A 17,883-nucleotide genomic window follows, 5' to 3' on the forward strand; every position below is an offset into this window, starting at 1 on the left:
AGGGATGGGCAATAAATGCTAGCGATGCCCACATCCCATGAACGAATAACAGAAAAGAGCCCAGAACTGTAAAAGATTCACTCATGTCCTTCCACTCAATCCAGTCTGTAGCAAAGCACGAGTCAGTATTTTCATCATAGAATCCCGACAGCGCAGGAGGCCATTCGGCCCATTGAGTCTGCCCCAACTCTCTGACAGAGTATCTTACCCAGACCCTCTCCCCCGACCTATCCCCGTAACCCTATACATTTACCATGGCTAATCCATGAAGAATCTAATCTAATCTAATCAGAGAGTAGAGATCATCGCTGGGCCAAAAAAAATAGTCACGTAATTTTTTAAAAATTTCTCACTATTTAATAATTTATCTTGCAGTGGTGGTGGGTTACAGTTCACTGTTGCTGTGGTAGATGCACTTTTATAAGCATGCTGCTGTCTGGAGCTATGGATGGTAGAAGCTCCAACTTTCTTTCCATCACAGGGCCGGTCAGTAATCGTTCCCGCTCTTACCACCCACTGCCTTCTTTTGGGACACTCAAGCTGTTTGCTGTATTACGAATTCACCTTCCTTGACTATTGAGTCCTGGATGGAACTGGAACCTGGACCTTCGGGCCCAGAGGTAGGGACACCACCCATCACCCCACAAGACCTCGGTTTTCCAATACCATTGCTAAATAAACACTGGTGTTGCCATAAAATGGGGGAAAGCATCCATATCAGCCTCTCCTTACCGTTTCCATAAAGGCAGGAGGCTTGAGCCAAGTTTTTTTGTCTAGAACCTTCTGCGGCAGATGTTTCCTGAGGTTCAGTAGGTAGTTCGATCGTGCGAAGGCCAAGAAATCTTTATTTTCTGGGCAAACCGGCTTATTTCTCAGCATGAAGCCTTTTATAAACCTGAGGGGGAAAAGAAAGCAAGAATTTAGAGTACAATCCTTAAAGGGTCAGCATTCTTTGAAGGGGCAGAACGTTTTAATCCTTTTTCCCCCTTCCTTTCTTTGTTCAAAAATAATGCGTTGAAATTCCGAACCTTCCCACCAGCCGGATCTTCCAGTCCCTCCAACGGCAATCCCCCTTTCCCCATGGCGGGTTCCCAGGCAAACAGCGCAAGATGCCGTTGACATTGCGGGAGCAGAGGATCCTTCCGGTGGCCAATGGTAGGTCACCTCTGCTGCTGGAAACATGCTGTGGGGAGGGGTGGAAACTTACTGCTTGTCCTTAATGAGGTGAAATTGGGTGAAATGCGGGATCGAACATAGAATCCTACAGTGTAGAAGGAGGCCATTCGGTCCATCGAGTCTGCACCGACCACAGCCCACCCAGGCCCTATCCCCATAACCCCAAGCATTTACCCTAGCTAGTCCCCCTGACACTAAGGAGCAATTTAGCATGGCCAATCCACCTAACCCGCACATCTTTGGACTGTGGGAGGAAACCGGAGCACCGAAAGGAAACCCACGCGGACACGGGGAGAACATGCAAACTCCACACGGACACTGACCCAGGCTGGTATTTGAACCCAGGTCCCTAGCACTATGAGGCAGCAGTGCTAACCACTGTGCCACTCTAGACATGTACTCACTGATGTGATGTATCTTTAAGGGCCGCATTAAAATTCCCATTCATCACTATCCACCACAACACAGGATGTGATCTATAATCCCAAGAGTCTTCAGACAGAACAGTGCAACAATTCTATAGATCTGACATGTTCTACCCAGCCTCACTGTTCCCATTGTAGGTACTCTATGTAGTTGTAGCTTCAAATAAAGAACAAATTATTGCTCTACCAATCCTTGCTGTACGATTGGTGCGTTTGCATTAAAAGAAGAATGCAACATTCATGGCGCCAGTTCTTGGATTGACCGCGCATTCCTCCATTGATAAAAAGTGAAGTAAGAAGTATAAGACCGTGTACTTTTTGATGACTTTCACAGCCCAGGCTCTCTTCCCTGCATCCTGCCTTGCCTGAATTCCTCTCCAGCAGGTTTCGATTTTGATCGCTGCAATGAATAAAAAGTGCAGAATCAGGGACATCTCTTTAATAGGGGAAATCAATCCTTAAAAACTAACTTTGTGCCTAGGCTTGCCAACTCTGCTTGGGCCTATTCCTGGAGGTCTCATCACGTGACCTCCTGCCTCTAACCACCCTGTTCCCCACCTCCACCCCCGCACTGCCACCAATGGTCATCCAACAAGCCAAGGGAAATGCCAATCGACCCTTCATTAGCTGATTGGTTGATTCTTGATCGTCACTCAAACAGCCGGTTTCCCTCATGCTTGATATTTTTATAACTAGTGAACGTAAGTCGTGAACCCCTGCCAAACCTGCTCGTTAATCCCTCGGAGATCATGACTTTCCATTTCTGCACCAAACTCCACCACTGTATCTTTCCTCATCCTGTACCCCACCCTCGTTTTCCCAATTATAATACGGACATGTCAACGGGAGTAGGCCATTCGGCCCCTCGAGCCTGCTCCACCATTTAATAAGATCAGGGCTGACCCAACAGATGTGGGCAAGGGCCTTAGATTGTTCCCTGCATCACATAAGAATGGATGGCGTGCGCACGAACAGGTTTCTGAAGGGCTAGAAAAGACGCTGACTGGTTTGAGAAATCTTAGGGTAATTTTAAGCTAAACAGCAATCGGAACATCGTGTGTAAAGCCACTCTCCAATATCACCATTTGTTGACTCAAATGGTGGGCAAAGCCAGACATTGTTTAAAACCAATTTCGTATACCCAATCCGGACAGTTTGCTAATGGGCATGAGGTTAAAATTATCCACTGGGTTGCGAAGGAGATAAAAAGGTGAGTAAAAGAACTCCAATATTGCGGCTTCTCTTCCTCTTACCTGCCTTTTTCTGTTTCTGAAACTCCCCCCTTTGGACTTTGCCCCTGTATTTGGCCTGGAGCTTTGCAACTGGAGAAAGAGATGAAAACCGGTTGGTAAATTGACTACATTCAGGAGCAGTTCACTCAGCTAAACACCCAGTGGTTTGTTAGGCTACCAGATCAGAAACCCCAATGCATATTGTGAAGCCAGACTAGACCCCAACAACTTTCTATTTTGGCATTAGTGTGAAGATAAGATGTTTCATTCCAGACACAATTCTACTGACACATTAGGGAGATTTTATCAAAACAAACTTTAATTAACAACACATTTAACTATAACAAATGAATTAGCTCAACTTTTAATAATTGAACAGTACTTAAACATGGCAAGATGCAATTTTTAACTGCTAACCTATCACCATTAGTTCCAATCAAGCAATATTTATCTTATTGATTTAAAACACTCTTTAAAATTAGTTAGCAAAACACAGGCGTACTTGATTGTGACCTAGGTTAACAGTATTGGAGCTTTCAGAAAGCCTCTGGAGAGAGAGAGAGAGAGAGGCAAAGAGACATTTCTTTCTTCCACCAGCCCCGGGCAGCAATTGCTCTTTATTATAATATTAAAATGAAACCGTTTTTCCTCTAAGCTTAGCTACTCCCATTAACCACAACACTCTGTCCCTGAAAAACCTAATTAAAACTCATATAACTCTACATACCTAGTCTAAAACCCCAGGAGAACCTACATAAACAAAAGGTCCATTAACTGTACAAAGTAACACATCCCTAGCTAAAATCAGTTACTATCCTGCATTCTCAGCATTTGAGCTACACGTTTTCCCAGAGAAATCGATTCTTGTAACAAAACACTGCCTCTTAAAACAGCCCCAAATTAAACATATATCAAAATAGCACAGTATCGTCACAGGTCAATAATCCACCTGTCTATGGAGGAGAGGAAAGTATCTTTCTTCACCTTCGCTTTGTTTCCACGTTACATGTAATGCCCATTCACTCCTCGTCACAATTCACTGGAGTACAATAGGGAGCAGAATGACTGGCTGATGATTGCTCTCTTTTGTTCAGAGCTTTCTGGGATAGACACTGAGCAGAAGTGAGTGAGTAATCACACCGTCTGATTTTGGGATAGAGTATTGCAACAACAATTTGCATTTACATAGCACCTTTAACCCAAGATATCCCAAGGCACTTATCAAGGAGGCTTATCAGACATTGGGCCAATTAAAGGTTGGTGCAAGGTTTCAAGGAGTACCCGAAAGGAGGAGGGAGACAGGGAGAGGTTGAAGAAGAGAATTCCAGAGCTTAGGCTCCAGGGAGCTGATGCTATGGCAACAATAATGGAATGATGGAAAATCAGGGATACACAAGAGGCCAGAATTGTGGAATGTAAAGACCTTAGAGAGTTGTAAGTCTAGAGGCCATGAAGGGATTTGAAAACTAGGAAGATAATTTTAAACGGGAGGCATTATTATAGAATTTTACGGCATAAAAAGAGGCCTTTCAGCCCATCATGTCTGCACTGGCCCTCAGGCACCATTGTTTAAACACGAGGAAAGTGTCCGACATGTAATTTTCAGCCTGAGTTCCGTTAGTTGGGACAGGCCAGAGCGAACTATAATCTATCCCGGAAAACGCTAAACAAAAGAAGACAAACATCAGCCAGTCTTTCGGCTTCCAATCGCCCTCCAGTGAACTATGATGAGGAGTGAATGGGCGATACATGTAAACTGAGTCAGTTCTGGATACAAAGCACAGCTTTGAATAGCCCACTGTCACAACAACATCCTTTATTTATATAGCACCTTTAACACAATGAAAGGTCCCAAGGTGCTTCACAGGAGTATTATAAGATGCAGACTGACACCAAGCACATAAGGCGATGCCAGGTCATGTGACCAAAATGGGCATAGGCTTTGGTGGAGTGTTTAAAGATGGAAGTCATGGTAGAGGGTTGGAGAGGTTCAGGGAGGGAATTCCTGAGCCGAGGCAGCCGAATGTACGATCACTGACAGTGGAGCGATTAAAATCGGGGATGCTGAAGAGGCCAGAACTGGAGCGATGCAGATGCCATGGACAGTTGTGAGGCTGGAAGAGGTTAAAGAGATGGAGAAGGGCAAGGCCATGGAGGGATTTGAGAACAAGGATGAGAGTTTTAAAACTCTAGTCACTTACTTAAACGAGAGCCAATGTAGGTTAGCAAGCACAAGGGTGAACAGGAATTGACGTGAGCTAGGACACGGGTAGCAGAGTTCTGAATGACCTCAAGTTTACAGAGAGTGGAATGGGAGACACAAAGGAGAGGCTAATGGCCTAGTGGTATTATTGCTAGGCTATCAATCCAGAAGCTCAGCTAATGTTCTGGGGACCCGGGTTCGAATCCCGCCACGGCAGATGAGAGAATTTGAATTCAGTAAAAAATATTTGGAATTAAGGATCTACTGATGACCATGAAACCATTGTCGATTGTTGGAAAAACCTATCTGGCTCACTAATATCTGCTGTCCTTACCTGGTCTGGCCTACATGTGACTCCAGAGCCGCAGCAATGTGGTTGACTCTCAACAGCCCTCCGGCAACTAGGGATGGGCAATAAATGCTGGCCAGCCAGCGACGCCCAGGTCCCACAAACGAATGAAAAAAAGCCAGGAAAGGTAGACGGGATCTTATGAGCCTTGGGCAGGCGGGCCGATAAAATTCCGCCCTCTATGTCTTGATGTCATTCTGTGTTTTATAATATGCCTTGGGAGGTTTCAGCATGTTAAAGGTGCTATACAAACGTAAGTTGTTGTTGTTGTCCCCATTGTTTACAGAGCAGAATATCAGAGAGAGAGAAGGTCTATCAGCTCACCTAAGGCATTCTTGCTGGCTTGATATGCATCCTCAGTGGCAAACAGCGTCTTTGGAAATCGGATAAATATCTTTGTTCTGAAAAACAAAGAAAGACACAAATCATCTGTGACGTCTTCATCAAAACTCTCCAACTTCCTGATGTCAATGGAAGATTCCACCTGAATAACAGGCTGCTGAATGATTTGGAACTCGATAGCACGGCAGAGGTTACCAAAGCCCAAGGAAAACTGAAGAGATTGTTCTTTAACAAGTATTTTAATTGATGATGGATTTGTACATGAAAGACTGACTTGCAGATCCCGTTGTTTTCTCAAGAAAAGAGAAGGCTGAGGAGTGAACTAATAGAGGCCCTTACTGGAAGAGTAGAATATTGAAATCTTTACACTTGTGGGCGAGACAGTAGGGGAGGCAATGGTCTAGTGGTATTATCGCTGGACTATTAATCCAGAAACTCAGCTAATGTTCTGGGGACCCGGGTTCGAATCCCGCCACGGCAGATGGTGGAATTTGAATTGAATAAAAAATATCGATGGCCATGAAACCATTGTCAATTGTCAGAAAACCCCATCAGGTTCACTAATGTCCTTTAGGGAAGGAAATCTATCGTCCTTACCTGGTCTGGCCTACATGTGACTCCAGAGCCACAGCAATGTGGTTGATTCTCAACTGCCCTCTGAACAAGGGCAACAAGGGATGGGCAATAAATGCTGACCAGCCAGCGATGCCCATGTCCCACGAATAAATAAAAATAATAATAAAATAAAACTAAGGGTTGTAAATATCGGACCGTCACTAATAAATCCAAAAGGGACTTCAGGAGAAACACCTTTCCCCAGAAAGTGGTGAGTTTATGGAACTTGATGTCACAAGGAGGAGTTGGGGCAAATACCTTGGGCCCATGAGAATGACAGGAATCGAAGAACATGTTCATAGGGTCAGATGAAGCTAGGTGGGAGGAGGCTCGTGTCGAGTATGGACCAGTGGGGCCGAATGATCTGAATCTGTGTGATACACTCAATGTAATTCTGTGTACGCGTACAGTTCAGGCTGTGAGCTGTGATGGTCCATTGCAGTGCTCATGAGAAGCTCCTGAGGCCTGCTACCTGCCTGCCCCGCGCTCGAATCCACTTGCCACTTGTTCTATGGTCAGGTTCAAAGGGAGGAGCTATTTGGGTCTGGTGGTTTTAAGGATATATACTTGGAGAACTCTGTGCCAAGGTTTCCCACAGCGTCAATGTCCCCACCGCAGAGCCGGCTGGCGGCCGGCTAAGAAGCCCCCATTCGTGCCACTGTCTAACTGAGGACAGTCACATGCCTCCCAGAGCTGCCAACCCAATCAGGGGCAATGAAGAAATAAGTCCAAAGATGTGTAGGTTAGGTGGATGGGCCATAATAAATGCATGAGGTTGCAGGGATAGGGCAGAGGGAGGGACTTTATGGGATACTCATTTGGAGAGTCAGTGCAGACTCGATGGGCCAAATGGCCTCCTTCTGCACTGTAGTGATTCTATGATTCTAAGGCCAGTGAGCGAGTGATGTTTTTGCCAGGCTGGGTATGGGCTGCAGAGCTTTGGAAGAATGGGAAATGGGGGAAGAGGGGAGCTGGCCAAGGCAAGGATCAGGACAGTCGTGTCCAGGTACATCCATTTATATTTGACCCAATATTCCTGGCATCCGGCAAGATTGACACAGAAAAGTCAGACACCTGATGAGATGGATGGGAATCTGCATAAAGAGTTCCAAATCTCACTGTTCAGCTGCTCCAATACCACCCAAAGGTTTGGTAATGCAGAGGACAACCTATCCTTGTGTGTCCACCGTACATTCGGGGTGGGCGTTACGATACATTGAATAACGATAAGAAATGGAAGCAGGATTAGACCATTTGGCCCATTGAACCTGCTCCACCATTCTATAAAACCATGGCTAATCATGTGTTACATTTCATGATTCCTGATTCCTTCAGTGTCCGAGAAAAATAATGATTGATTTTTTTAACGTTTGCACGGTGAACATTTTCTTTAAGTACCTTCCCATTTTGTACTCCTCCTGTTTGTAGCCAATATGCTTCACCAGCCGTTCAACCCCTTCTGAGGCAGGTCCATTCCAGTTTGGCCAGGTTTCGGGGCACAATAATTTATACCTACAGGAAAAGAACACTGAAATGTGAACGTGTAACTCCAACCCCAGCATGGACAGTGTGTTAAGGAAAGCAGTCCATTTGATTTCCATGTTTTCATTTGCATTCCCCCACTCTCCCAGCTCAGTGGGTTAGCACTGCTGCCTCACAGCGCCAGGGATCCGGGTTGAATTCCAGCCTCGGGTTATTGTCTGTGTGGAGTTTGCACGTTCTCCCCGTGTCCACGTGGGTTTCCTCCGGGTGCTCCAGTTTCCTCCCACAGCCCAAAGATGTGCAGCTTAGGTTGATTGGCCGTGCTAAATTGCTCTTTAGTGTCGGGGTAAATATGTGGGGTTACAGGGGGATTGTTGTTAGTGCAACAATCAATGGGTCAAATGTCCTCCTTCTGCACTGTGGGAATTCTATGATTCTATGAACTCTTGGACAGTCAGGTTATCAACTTGAATCATCAGGGAAACAGAGGAATTGTCAGCTGATTTCTCACTCTCTGAAACTTTTCTCACAGGATAATGTAACTCACCCGGAGGAAACCCACGCAGACATGGGGAGAACGTGCAAACTCTACACAGACTGCGACCCGAGGTCGGAATCGAACCTGGGTCCCTGGCGCTGTGAGGCAGCAGTGCTAACCACTGTGCCACCGTGCTGCCCGACAAGCTCAGACTCAGCCAGGATGGCACCCCCCCCCCAAGGCTGGACAACCGGCTGACAATGCACAGTTTGGAGGAGGAATGACCCATTGGATAAAGTATTGGAGAGTGGCAGTCCAGCATGGTGTCAAAATCCAACAAGAATTAGTATCATTACATTGGTCGGAATATCGGGGGGAGTGAATGTCCACGTTTGTTCCATTCACGTGGCCTAATATGGGAAGGAAAAGCTTCTTGGTCTTCAGATGGGAACATAGAAACAGGAGTAGGCCATTCAGCCCATCAAGCCTGCTCCGCCATTCTATTCGGCTGATCATCTACCTCATTGCCACTTTTCCACACTCTCTCCATATCCTTTGATATCATTAGTGTCCAGAAATCTAGCGATTTCTGTCTTGAACCTGCTCAAAGATTGAGCTTCCACAGCCCTGTGGGGTAGAGAATTCCAAAGTTTCACTGCCCTCTGAGTGAAGAAATTCCTCCTTATCTCAGTCTGACATGGCCTGCCGCTTATTCTGAAACTGTGTCGCCTGGTTCTAGACTCACCAGCCACATCCACCCTGTCACACGCCCTGTAAGAGTTGTGAAACTTTCAATGAGTACAACAGCCTGATCCAGCCCGTGTATAGTGTTACCTTTTTAAAAACGCATCGTACTTCCTGCGGTAAGAAAAACCCGCTCTTCTCACACGAAGATGTTCCATGAGGCCCAAATACTTCACCTGATGTCTTACTAGCATGTCGTCAAACCTGCCTGCAGAGAGAGCAAGAGAGAGAGAGGGATGGGGGAAATAGTGACAGAAAGAGAATAAATTCCATTTGCCAGTACCATCACGTGTGTGCTTACAACACAAATTTATTCTGTGCTGTGAGTCAGTTTAGCAATTCATTATATATTAATAGACATTTACAGCACAGAGGAGGCCATTCGGCCCATTGTGTCCATGCTGGTAAACAATGATCTGACGACACTAATCCCACTTACCAGCACTTGGTCCATAGCCCTGGAGGTTACGGCAGCAAGAGTGAACATCTAAATACTTCTTAAATGTTACAAGAGTTTCTGACTCAACCACCCTTTCAGACAATGAGTTCCAGACTCCTGCCTCTGAGTGAAAAGAATTCTCCTCATCTCCCCTCTTAGCCTTCCATCTCTTACCTTAAATCTCTGCCCCTGGTTATTTACCCCTCTAATAATGGAAAAAGTGCCTTCCTATCCACCCCATCTATGACCCTAATCTTATTCATCTCTATCAGGTCCCCTCTCAACCTTCGCTGCTCCAAGGAACACAGCCCCAGCTTATCCAATCTTTCCTCATAGCTCAGACCCTCCAACCCAGCCCCTGATGAATCACCTCTGCACTCTCTCCAGTGCAATCGCATCCTTCCTATAATGTGGTGACCAGAACTGCACGCAGTACTCCAGCTGTGGCCACACCAGTTCCAGCATAACCTCCCTGCTCTTGTTTCCATTCCTCAGCTAATATAGGCAAGTGGAGTTTGCATGTTCTCCCCGTGTCTGCGTGGGTTTCCTCCGGGTGCTCCGGTTTCCTCCCACAATCCAAAGATGTGCAGGTTAGGTTGATTGGCCATGCTAAATTGACCCTTGGTGTCAGGGGGAGCAGCAGGGTAAATATGTGGGGGTATAGGGATAGCACCTGGGTGGGATTGTTGTCGGTGCAGACTCGATGGGCCAAATGACTTCCTTCTGCCCTGTAGGAAGTCTATGATTCTAGCCCATATGCCTTCTTCACCACCTCATCTACCTGCCCTGCCACCTCAGGGATCTGTGGATATGCACTCTGAGGTCCCTCTGATCTTCAGTACTTCCCAGAGTCCTACCATTCACAGTGTACCACCAACCCCACCCACTCTCCCTCCTCCCACCTTCCTCCACCAACCCCCATGACTCCCCCTTCCCCCGCGCAAACCCCCCAAGTGTATTACCTGCACCTTGCTATTAAAATTTAATGCAGTCATGGGCTGATAAAGGTGAGGGATATTAACAATGGGAAATGGAGGACTCGCCCATGTCTGACAGCTGAGGTAGCATCAAGCATTCCCAGGACAGTCTCGATACAACATTCCACAATATTCAAGATGGCGGCGCAAAGTCTGAGGCTCACCTGGCTGCTTGGCATCATTTGGTTTGATACACCTGACATACGAAGGCACCTTTGACATCAGGATGTCAATCAGACCCATCAAGCTGCACTTGAACTGGGTGGCCACCTATCGCAGGAGGAACAGTCGTAGAAATGAGTAGCATGTCAGAGAGAGAGAGTGAGTCACAAATATTCAAATCCCGGTAAAGAAAATTGGTAATACTGTCCCCAGTAATATTAGAATTCCATTTTAAGGGATACAAGACCAGCTCAGAATAACTTTACTGGTACCCTTCATTTCCAAATTTTACTGTTTTTTTCCCCTTCAGGGTGGCAAGGTGTAAAGTAAGATTTTCGTCGCAATAACTTGCACAAAAATAAACTGCCTGCTGTTATTATTTTTGATTAAAACTCTCTGTGGTTCCTTCCAGAGCTCCAATGACGGGGATTATCTAATGAAACGTAATGATGTTGCAACAAGCCCTTAATCTGAAGGTCAACATTAGTCACAATGTCTGTTGGCTGTAGGCCTGTCTTATTTTACAATTGGGCTGTTGCTCCAATGTGGTACTGAGAAATTGTTGGGGGGGGGGGGGGGGGGGGGGGGGGGGTGCGGAAGGGACGAGGGGGGGGGGCGGATTCTATGGCCTCGCTCATCCCAAAACCGTAAAATCCTGCCCGAGGTCAATGAACATTCCTATGGTCCGCCCCTCGCCCGCTCTGACTCCCGTGGCTGACAGGGCGGTAAAATTCCAGCCGGGATGTTAAACTGAGCTCCCGTCTTGTCCTCTCCGATGGTCGTTAAATATCCCATCATATTATTTGAAGAAGGCTGTTCTCCCTGGAATCCTATCCAGCATCCAACATCACTAAAACAGACCATTAGACATAGGAGCAGAAGTAGGCCATTTGGCCCATTGAGTCTGCTCTGCCCTTCAATGAGAAAAACTCCACTTTCCCACCTTATCCCCACAACCCTTGATTCCATTACCGATTTAAAATGTCTATCTTAGTTTTGAACATACTCATCCATCCAGCCTCTGCAGCTCTCTGTGGTAATGAATCCCACAGATTCACTACCCTCAGAGAGAAGATATTCCTCCTCATCTCTGCCTTAAATTTGTGACCCCCTTACTCAGGAACTATGCCCTCTGGTCTGAGACTGCCTCACAAGGGGAAACAATCTCTCAGCCTCTACCCCGTCATTTTACTCTGAGTGCTTGGGAATTAAGGTAGGTGTTGGCGATTAGGAGAATTTAAAGTGAATTAACCTTATTTTATTTAAAATCTAACATAAACTGCTGGTAAATTTTCTGGTAAACAAATTGCTGGTGGCAATTTGGAATCACAGAACCCCTGCAGTGCAGAAGGAGGCCATTCGGCCCATCGAGCCTGCATCAACAACAATCCCACCCAGGCCCTATCCCCGTAACCCCTGTTAGTCCCCCTCACACTACGGGGAAATGGCCAATCCACCTAACCTGCACATCTTCAGACTGTGGGAGTCATAGAGTCACAGAGTCATAGAGGTTTACAGCATGGAAACAGGCTCTTCGGCTCAACTTGTCCACGCCACCCTTTTTTTTTAAACCCCTAAGCTAATCCCAATTGCCCGCATTTAGCCCATATCCCTCTATATCCATCGTACCCATGTAACTATCTAAATGCTTTTTAAAAGACAAAATTGTACCCGTCTCTACCACTACCTCCAGCAGCTTGTTCCAGACACTCACCACCCTCTGTGTGAAAAAATTGCCCCTCTGGACACTTTTGTATCTCTCCCCTCTCACCTTAAACCTATGCCCTCTAGTTTTGGACTCCCCTACCTTTGGGAAAAGATATTGACTATCTAGCTGATCTGTGGCCCTCGTTATTTTATAGACCTCTATAAGATCACCCCTCAGCCTCCTACGCTCCAGAGAAAGAAGCCTCAGTCTGTACAGGATGATAGGGAGTGGGATAGCTTGATCTTGGTTTCAGATAAAGCTCGGCACAACATCATGGGCCGAAGGGCCTGTTCTGTGCTGTACTGTTCTATGTTCTATGTACTGCCTCTCCTTATAACTCAAACCATCAAGTCCCTGTAGCATGCTCGTAAATCTTTTCTGCACTCTTTCTAGTTTAATAATATCCTTTATATAATAGGGTGACCAGAACTGCACCCAGTATTCCAAGTGTGGCCTTACCAATGTCTTGTACAACTTCAACAAGACGTCCCAACTCCTGTAATCAATGTTCTGACCGATGAAACCAAGCATTCTGAATGCCTTTTTCACTACTCTGTCCACCTGTGACTCCACTTTCAAGGAGCTATGAGCATGTACCCCTAGATCTCTTTGTTCTGTAACTCTCCCCAACGCCCTACCATTAACTGAGTAAGTCCTGCCTTGGTTCAATCTACCAAAATGCATCATCTCGCATTTGTCTAAATTAAACTCCACCTGCCATTCGTCAGCCCACTGGCCCAATTGATTAAGATCCCCGTTGCAATCGGAGATAACTTTCTTCACTGTCCACTATGCCACCAATCTTGGTGTCATCTGCAAACATATTAACTATGCCTCCTATATTCTCATCCAAATCATTAATATAAATGACAAATAACAGTGGACCCAACACTGATCCCTGAGGCACACTGCTGGTCACAGGCCACAGGGAGGAAACCGGAGCACCCGGAGGAAACCCACACAGACATGGGAGAATGTGTAGACTCCACATAGACAGTGACCCAAGCTGGGAATCGAACCTGGGTCCCTGGCGCTGTGAGTTAGCAGTGCGAACAACTGTACCACCCTGCCACCCCTGAAAATCCTTCAGATCTAAAGAAGATAAAAACAGGGTCCCTTAGTGGGACTAGTGAGAGGATTACATTAGGGCAGTTAGTAAGGTGGTTCAGACTAGCGTTTGTTTTTTTTAATACTTTTTTATACTTTTCCAATTCAATCAAATCAAATCCAATTCAGAGTCTCAACAAGTTGAGACATTTCAGATCCAGGCTGACAAGACAGGGCGAGCGACCAAACCACCCTGTCCTGGGCCTGATCTACATGAGCCAAGCTGATTGGAGAAGGGGGGGGTTCCTCCTCCAAGACTTGAGCTCATTTGTATCTTAGCCAAAAGGCCGAGATGCCGCTTTTAAAAATTGCTTCATATGAAACATATGAAGCTTCAGTGTAACCTAATGACCTCAACCAAGTGCAGCCGACCATGGGCTGCCGACCATACTACATTTGATCTTAGCCAAAAGATCGGCGATGATCGTATTAACTAACAGAGAAGGCTCGAGGGGCTGAATTGCCGACTCCTGCTCCTAGTTCTTATGTTCTTATGATCAACCTAGTGAACCTTCTCTGGACTGACTCTAATGCCAATATATCTTTCCTTCGATAAGATTATCTCGTTGTTGTCTGTGGGAGCTTGCTGTGTACAAATTGGCTGCTGTGGACTCATTGGTCACGGAAGGAGCAATCGTGACGCAGTTCAACAGGCTGAGGAAACAGCCTGATAATCTTTCCAAGACTTCCCCACTATTCCCCCTCGGGGGACACCAGCGTGTGCCAAAATGGTCTTGGCCCTCACATGGCGAATGGCACCCTCGGGACAGGAGTACGAGAAAACTAATGGAAAAGAAAATGATTGGGACTAGCCTATTAACAAGTCATTGGTTGAGTTGGCCTTTACGAGGTATAAACACAAGAATATATTTCTAACCAATAATGATTTAAATGGACAGCAACTGCAAAATGAATACTCACTGTCTCAGGTCTTTTCTTGGTATCCAATTCAGAAATGCTGAAACACTCTTTAACTATGTAGTTTGTAGAACCACACATTACCTGCACAGAGAGACAGAGAGCTACTAGTAACATATTTACACTTTGATACAGAGCTGATGTTATACAGATGAGATTTCTTTGCATTTGAAGTGAAGAATTAAAATATATCTGAAGGCAAAGGGACCAAGGAGGGGGGAGAGGGTGGCAGTTGGCTCAGATTTTGCAATAGTAATTGTTGTGTTCAATTATTCTGGCCAGAACATTCCGGCTGTCCACGCTGGTGGGATTTTCTGGTCCCACTGATGAAGTGCCCCTGCCGCGGGTTTCCTGCCAGCATGAGATGGAGTCAGTGGGAAATTCCCATTGATAAGGGTGGGTCCAGGAGATCCTACTGCCAGGAAATGGCACGCTGCCTCCCATCATGGGAAGGCCAGAGAATCCCACCCTTTGGGTGGAATATTTCCGTCCCACCCGCCATAGGAATCGTAGTAGGTGGGACACGGACCATGCAAAATTGGGCGGGATTTTCCAACCTTGGGGCAAGGGTGGCTGGAAAATCTCGCCCTCTGTGTTCGATTAGGTGAGTCTGTTTACTATTGATGCTCACTGTATTTGATTAGTTAAGCCTGGGTGTGAACACAGAGAAAAACAAACTGTCGAAGTTGCTGGAAGCCAAAAGCTGTAAGCACCGGGCAGACATATGTGAAAAAAGTCTATTACAACATAGAAACTAGTGTAATCTCGGCAAAGCTTTGAGACATATAAAATATACATCAGTAATGATGGGGAAACTGTCAGTACTTGGCTACATTACATCTGTGAAACTGACAGTAACTTCAGGAGGCTACATATGCGCGGTTAACTGGGGAAATCCAGAAGTTGCTACCTGAGATTCTACACTTCTTCAGAGGGTGCACTGATGAGATCCCCCACAGCTGACAATCAATTAGGAATCACTGAACTGAAAAACCTTCTACTCTTATAATCCTATTCTCACTCTCAAAACTTGTGAAAAGTTTACACCTTATTGAATGAGGCATCATTGGGATTTTAGCAGTGCATTAAATTCATAATTACTGCAAAACATTCTCACTGACTTTGACAGTCATTTTACATTTATTAAATGCCAGATATCTCCAAAGGAATTCCACTTATTTATAAAATTACTGTTTAAGTTTTGGTTTCCACTATTTTATGATGTGGAGATGCTGGCGATGAACTAGGATGGACACAGTAAGAAGTCTCACAACACCAGGTTAAAGTCCAACAGGTTTATTTGGAATCACCAGCTTTCGGAGCGCTGCTCCTTCATCAGTTGAGAGCTCACCACTCACCTAATGAAGGAGCAGTGCTCCGAAAGCTCTTGATTCCAAATAAACCTGTTGGACTTTAACCTGATGTTGTGAGACTTCTTACTGTGTCCAATATTTCAGCTTCTGTCCGAATCCCTCGCACCTGTCCCAATCATTTATTCTGCTCTGGAAAATCCAAAATGATTTTGGGTTTTGCTGTCTGTGAGGAAACTTCAACGTGATTGGCTGCTTATCCTGCTTCATGACATCACAGTTGCTGGAAGTCTGGAAATCCGGTTGACTTGGTGCCAGATTCAAGCTGACATCGGGTCGGGGAGACCTGCGCCACAGAGGTCCCTAGTGTTTTTTTTTGTGGGAAGCTTTGTTCGTGGTCAGGGATGAGCTACTTGCTTCACTGCTGAGTGCAAATTCTGGGTCAGTTAGCAGAAGCAAAGTAAAACTCCTTTAAGAGGGGCGGAAGGGAGATTCAAAGAGACAGTCATCCACTTTCTCTCCCCCCCCACCACCATCCATTCCAGTGTTCCTTTCAGCATATAAACTAGATCAGTTGTATAAAGTTGTATAAAGACTAAGGCCTAGGATGCTTGGAAATGAGCCAAGGTCTGTACGTTAATTGCCTGCATAGGCTGAAGCCTGGGAGCAGGTTACCTACGTAGGCTGTTGCCTCTGTCCTACCATCCTCCCTCATTTAGATGCACCTCTGAGCAATGTGTGCATGTGATAGAATCATTGAAGCCCTACACTGCAGAAGGAGGCCATTTGGCCCATAGAGCCTGCACTGACAACAATCCCACCCAAGTCCAATCCCCATAACCCCACGTATTTACCCTGCTAATCCCCCTGACACTAAGGAGAAATTTAGAGTGGCCAATCATAGAATCCATAGAATCCCTACAGTGCAGAAGGAGGCCATTCAGCCCATCGAGCCTGCACTGGCAGCAATCCCGCCCAGGTCCTATTCCCGTAACCCCAAGTATTTACCCTGCTAATCCCCCTGACATTAAGGGGCAATGTAGCATGGCCAATCAACCTAACCCTCACATCTATGGAGGGCGGGAGGAAACCGGAGCACCCTGAGGAAACCCACGCAGACATGGGGAGAATGTGCAAACTCCACACAAAGTCAGAATTGAACCCAGGTCCCCTGGAGCTGTGAGGCAGCAGTGCTAACCACTGTGCCACCATGCCGTCCATGGATCCACAGAATTAAATCTGATATAAAAAAATTATAAAGTGTAATTTACACAATTAACCTAAAATTCGCCCCATGTGCAATCTTCAGGCTTTTAAAGTTTGGTTTTACCTAATCACAATGATTTGATTTCCTTTGTTTTCCCATTTATTCTTTTTGAACCCTGGTCCTGCCCTGGATCATGAACCCTGGATCTTCACTTGTGTCTTTCAATGTTCTGTGATAAAGAAGCGTTCACTGGTCGGAGGCATTTGACGTTGAAACTTATTCCTCCTCTTTCACATTGACCTGCCCTGTCACCGGAGAGCTACTCAGTCAACGGGCCCATCAGCTCGCCAGAGACTGACACAGATTGATATCCAATAGATTATACTGGCATCTCCTGGCTCAGCTGTCAACTGTTAGTCATTATTTTGATAATTGCCACAATGGCATCGGGGAATGTTCTTGCCATTTAATTACTGGCCACCCCCCCAGAGTTTCCAACACAAATGATTTCTCCTTCCGTAGTGACACTGGAATTGCTTTCCCTGAGTTGGTGCTCACCTCTTTGAGATTCCTGTACAGCAGATCATTGTTCTTATCAAGAAATCCTAGTTGAATGAGAATGAGAAAAAGAGTTATACCTTTTCAGAATATGAATAGGTGCAAACTTTTGCAGACATAAATTATTCAATAGATAGAATCATAGAACGGAGGCCATTTGGCCCATCAAACCTGCACCGACAACAATCCCACCCAGGCCCTATCCCCATGTATGCACACACTCAGCTCCCTGACACTGAGGGGCAATTCAGCATGGCCAATCCACCTAACGCGCACATTCTTGGACTGTGGGAGGCAACCGGAGCACCTGGAAGAAACCCATGGCACGGTAGCACAGTGGTTAGCACTGCTGCTTCACAGCTCCAGGGTCCCGGGTTCGATTCCCGGCTCGGGTCACTGTCTGTGTGGAGTTTGCACATTCTCCTCGTGTCTGCGTGGGTTTCCTCCGGGT

At 46.0% G+C, this 17,883-nt stretch overlaps 1 protein-coding gene across 1 annotated transcript in view; it reads right to left on the reverse strand.

The window, feature by feature from the left end:
• Nucleotides 1–17,883, reverse strand: part of myo1ha (myosin IHa) — a 91,031-nt gene that overhangs the window by 22,561 nt on the left and 50,587 nt on the right. Inside the window, exons 16-24 of the mRNA XM_078227674.1 lie at nt 17,433–17,479; nt 14,361–14,441; nt 10,627–10,732; nt 9,137–9,254; nt 7,741–7,854; nt 5,710–5,786; nt 2,855–2,923; nt 1,917–2,001; nt 733–895 (exon numbers count right to left, since the gene is read on the reverse strand). Of these exons, the coding sequence (XP_078083800.1) occupies nt 733–895; nt 1,917–2,001; nt 2,855–2,923; nt 5,710–5,786; nt 7,741–7,854; nt 9,137–9,254; nt 10,627–10,732; nt 14,361–14,441; nt 17,433–17,479 (860 nt within the window). The remainder of the gene's footprint in view (nt 1–732; nt 896–1,916; nt 2,002–2,854; nt 2,924–5,709; nt 5,787–7,740; nt 7,855–9,136; nt 9,255–10,626; nt 10,733–14,360; nt 14,442–17,432; nt 17,480–17,883) is intronic.

This window comes from Mustelus asterias, chromosome 13, assembly GCF_964213995.1.
Source record: "Mustelus asterias chromosome 13, sMusAst1.hap1.1, whole genome shotgun sequence".
Taxonomy (NCBI): Eukaryota; Metazoa; Chordata; class Chondrichthyes; order Carcharhiniformes; family Triakidae; genus Mustelus; species Mustelus asterias.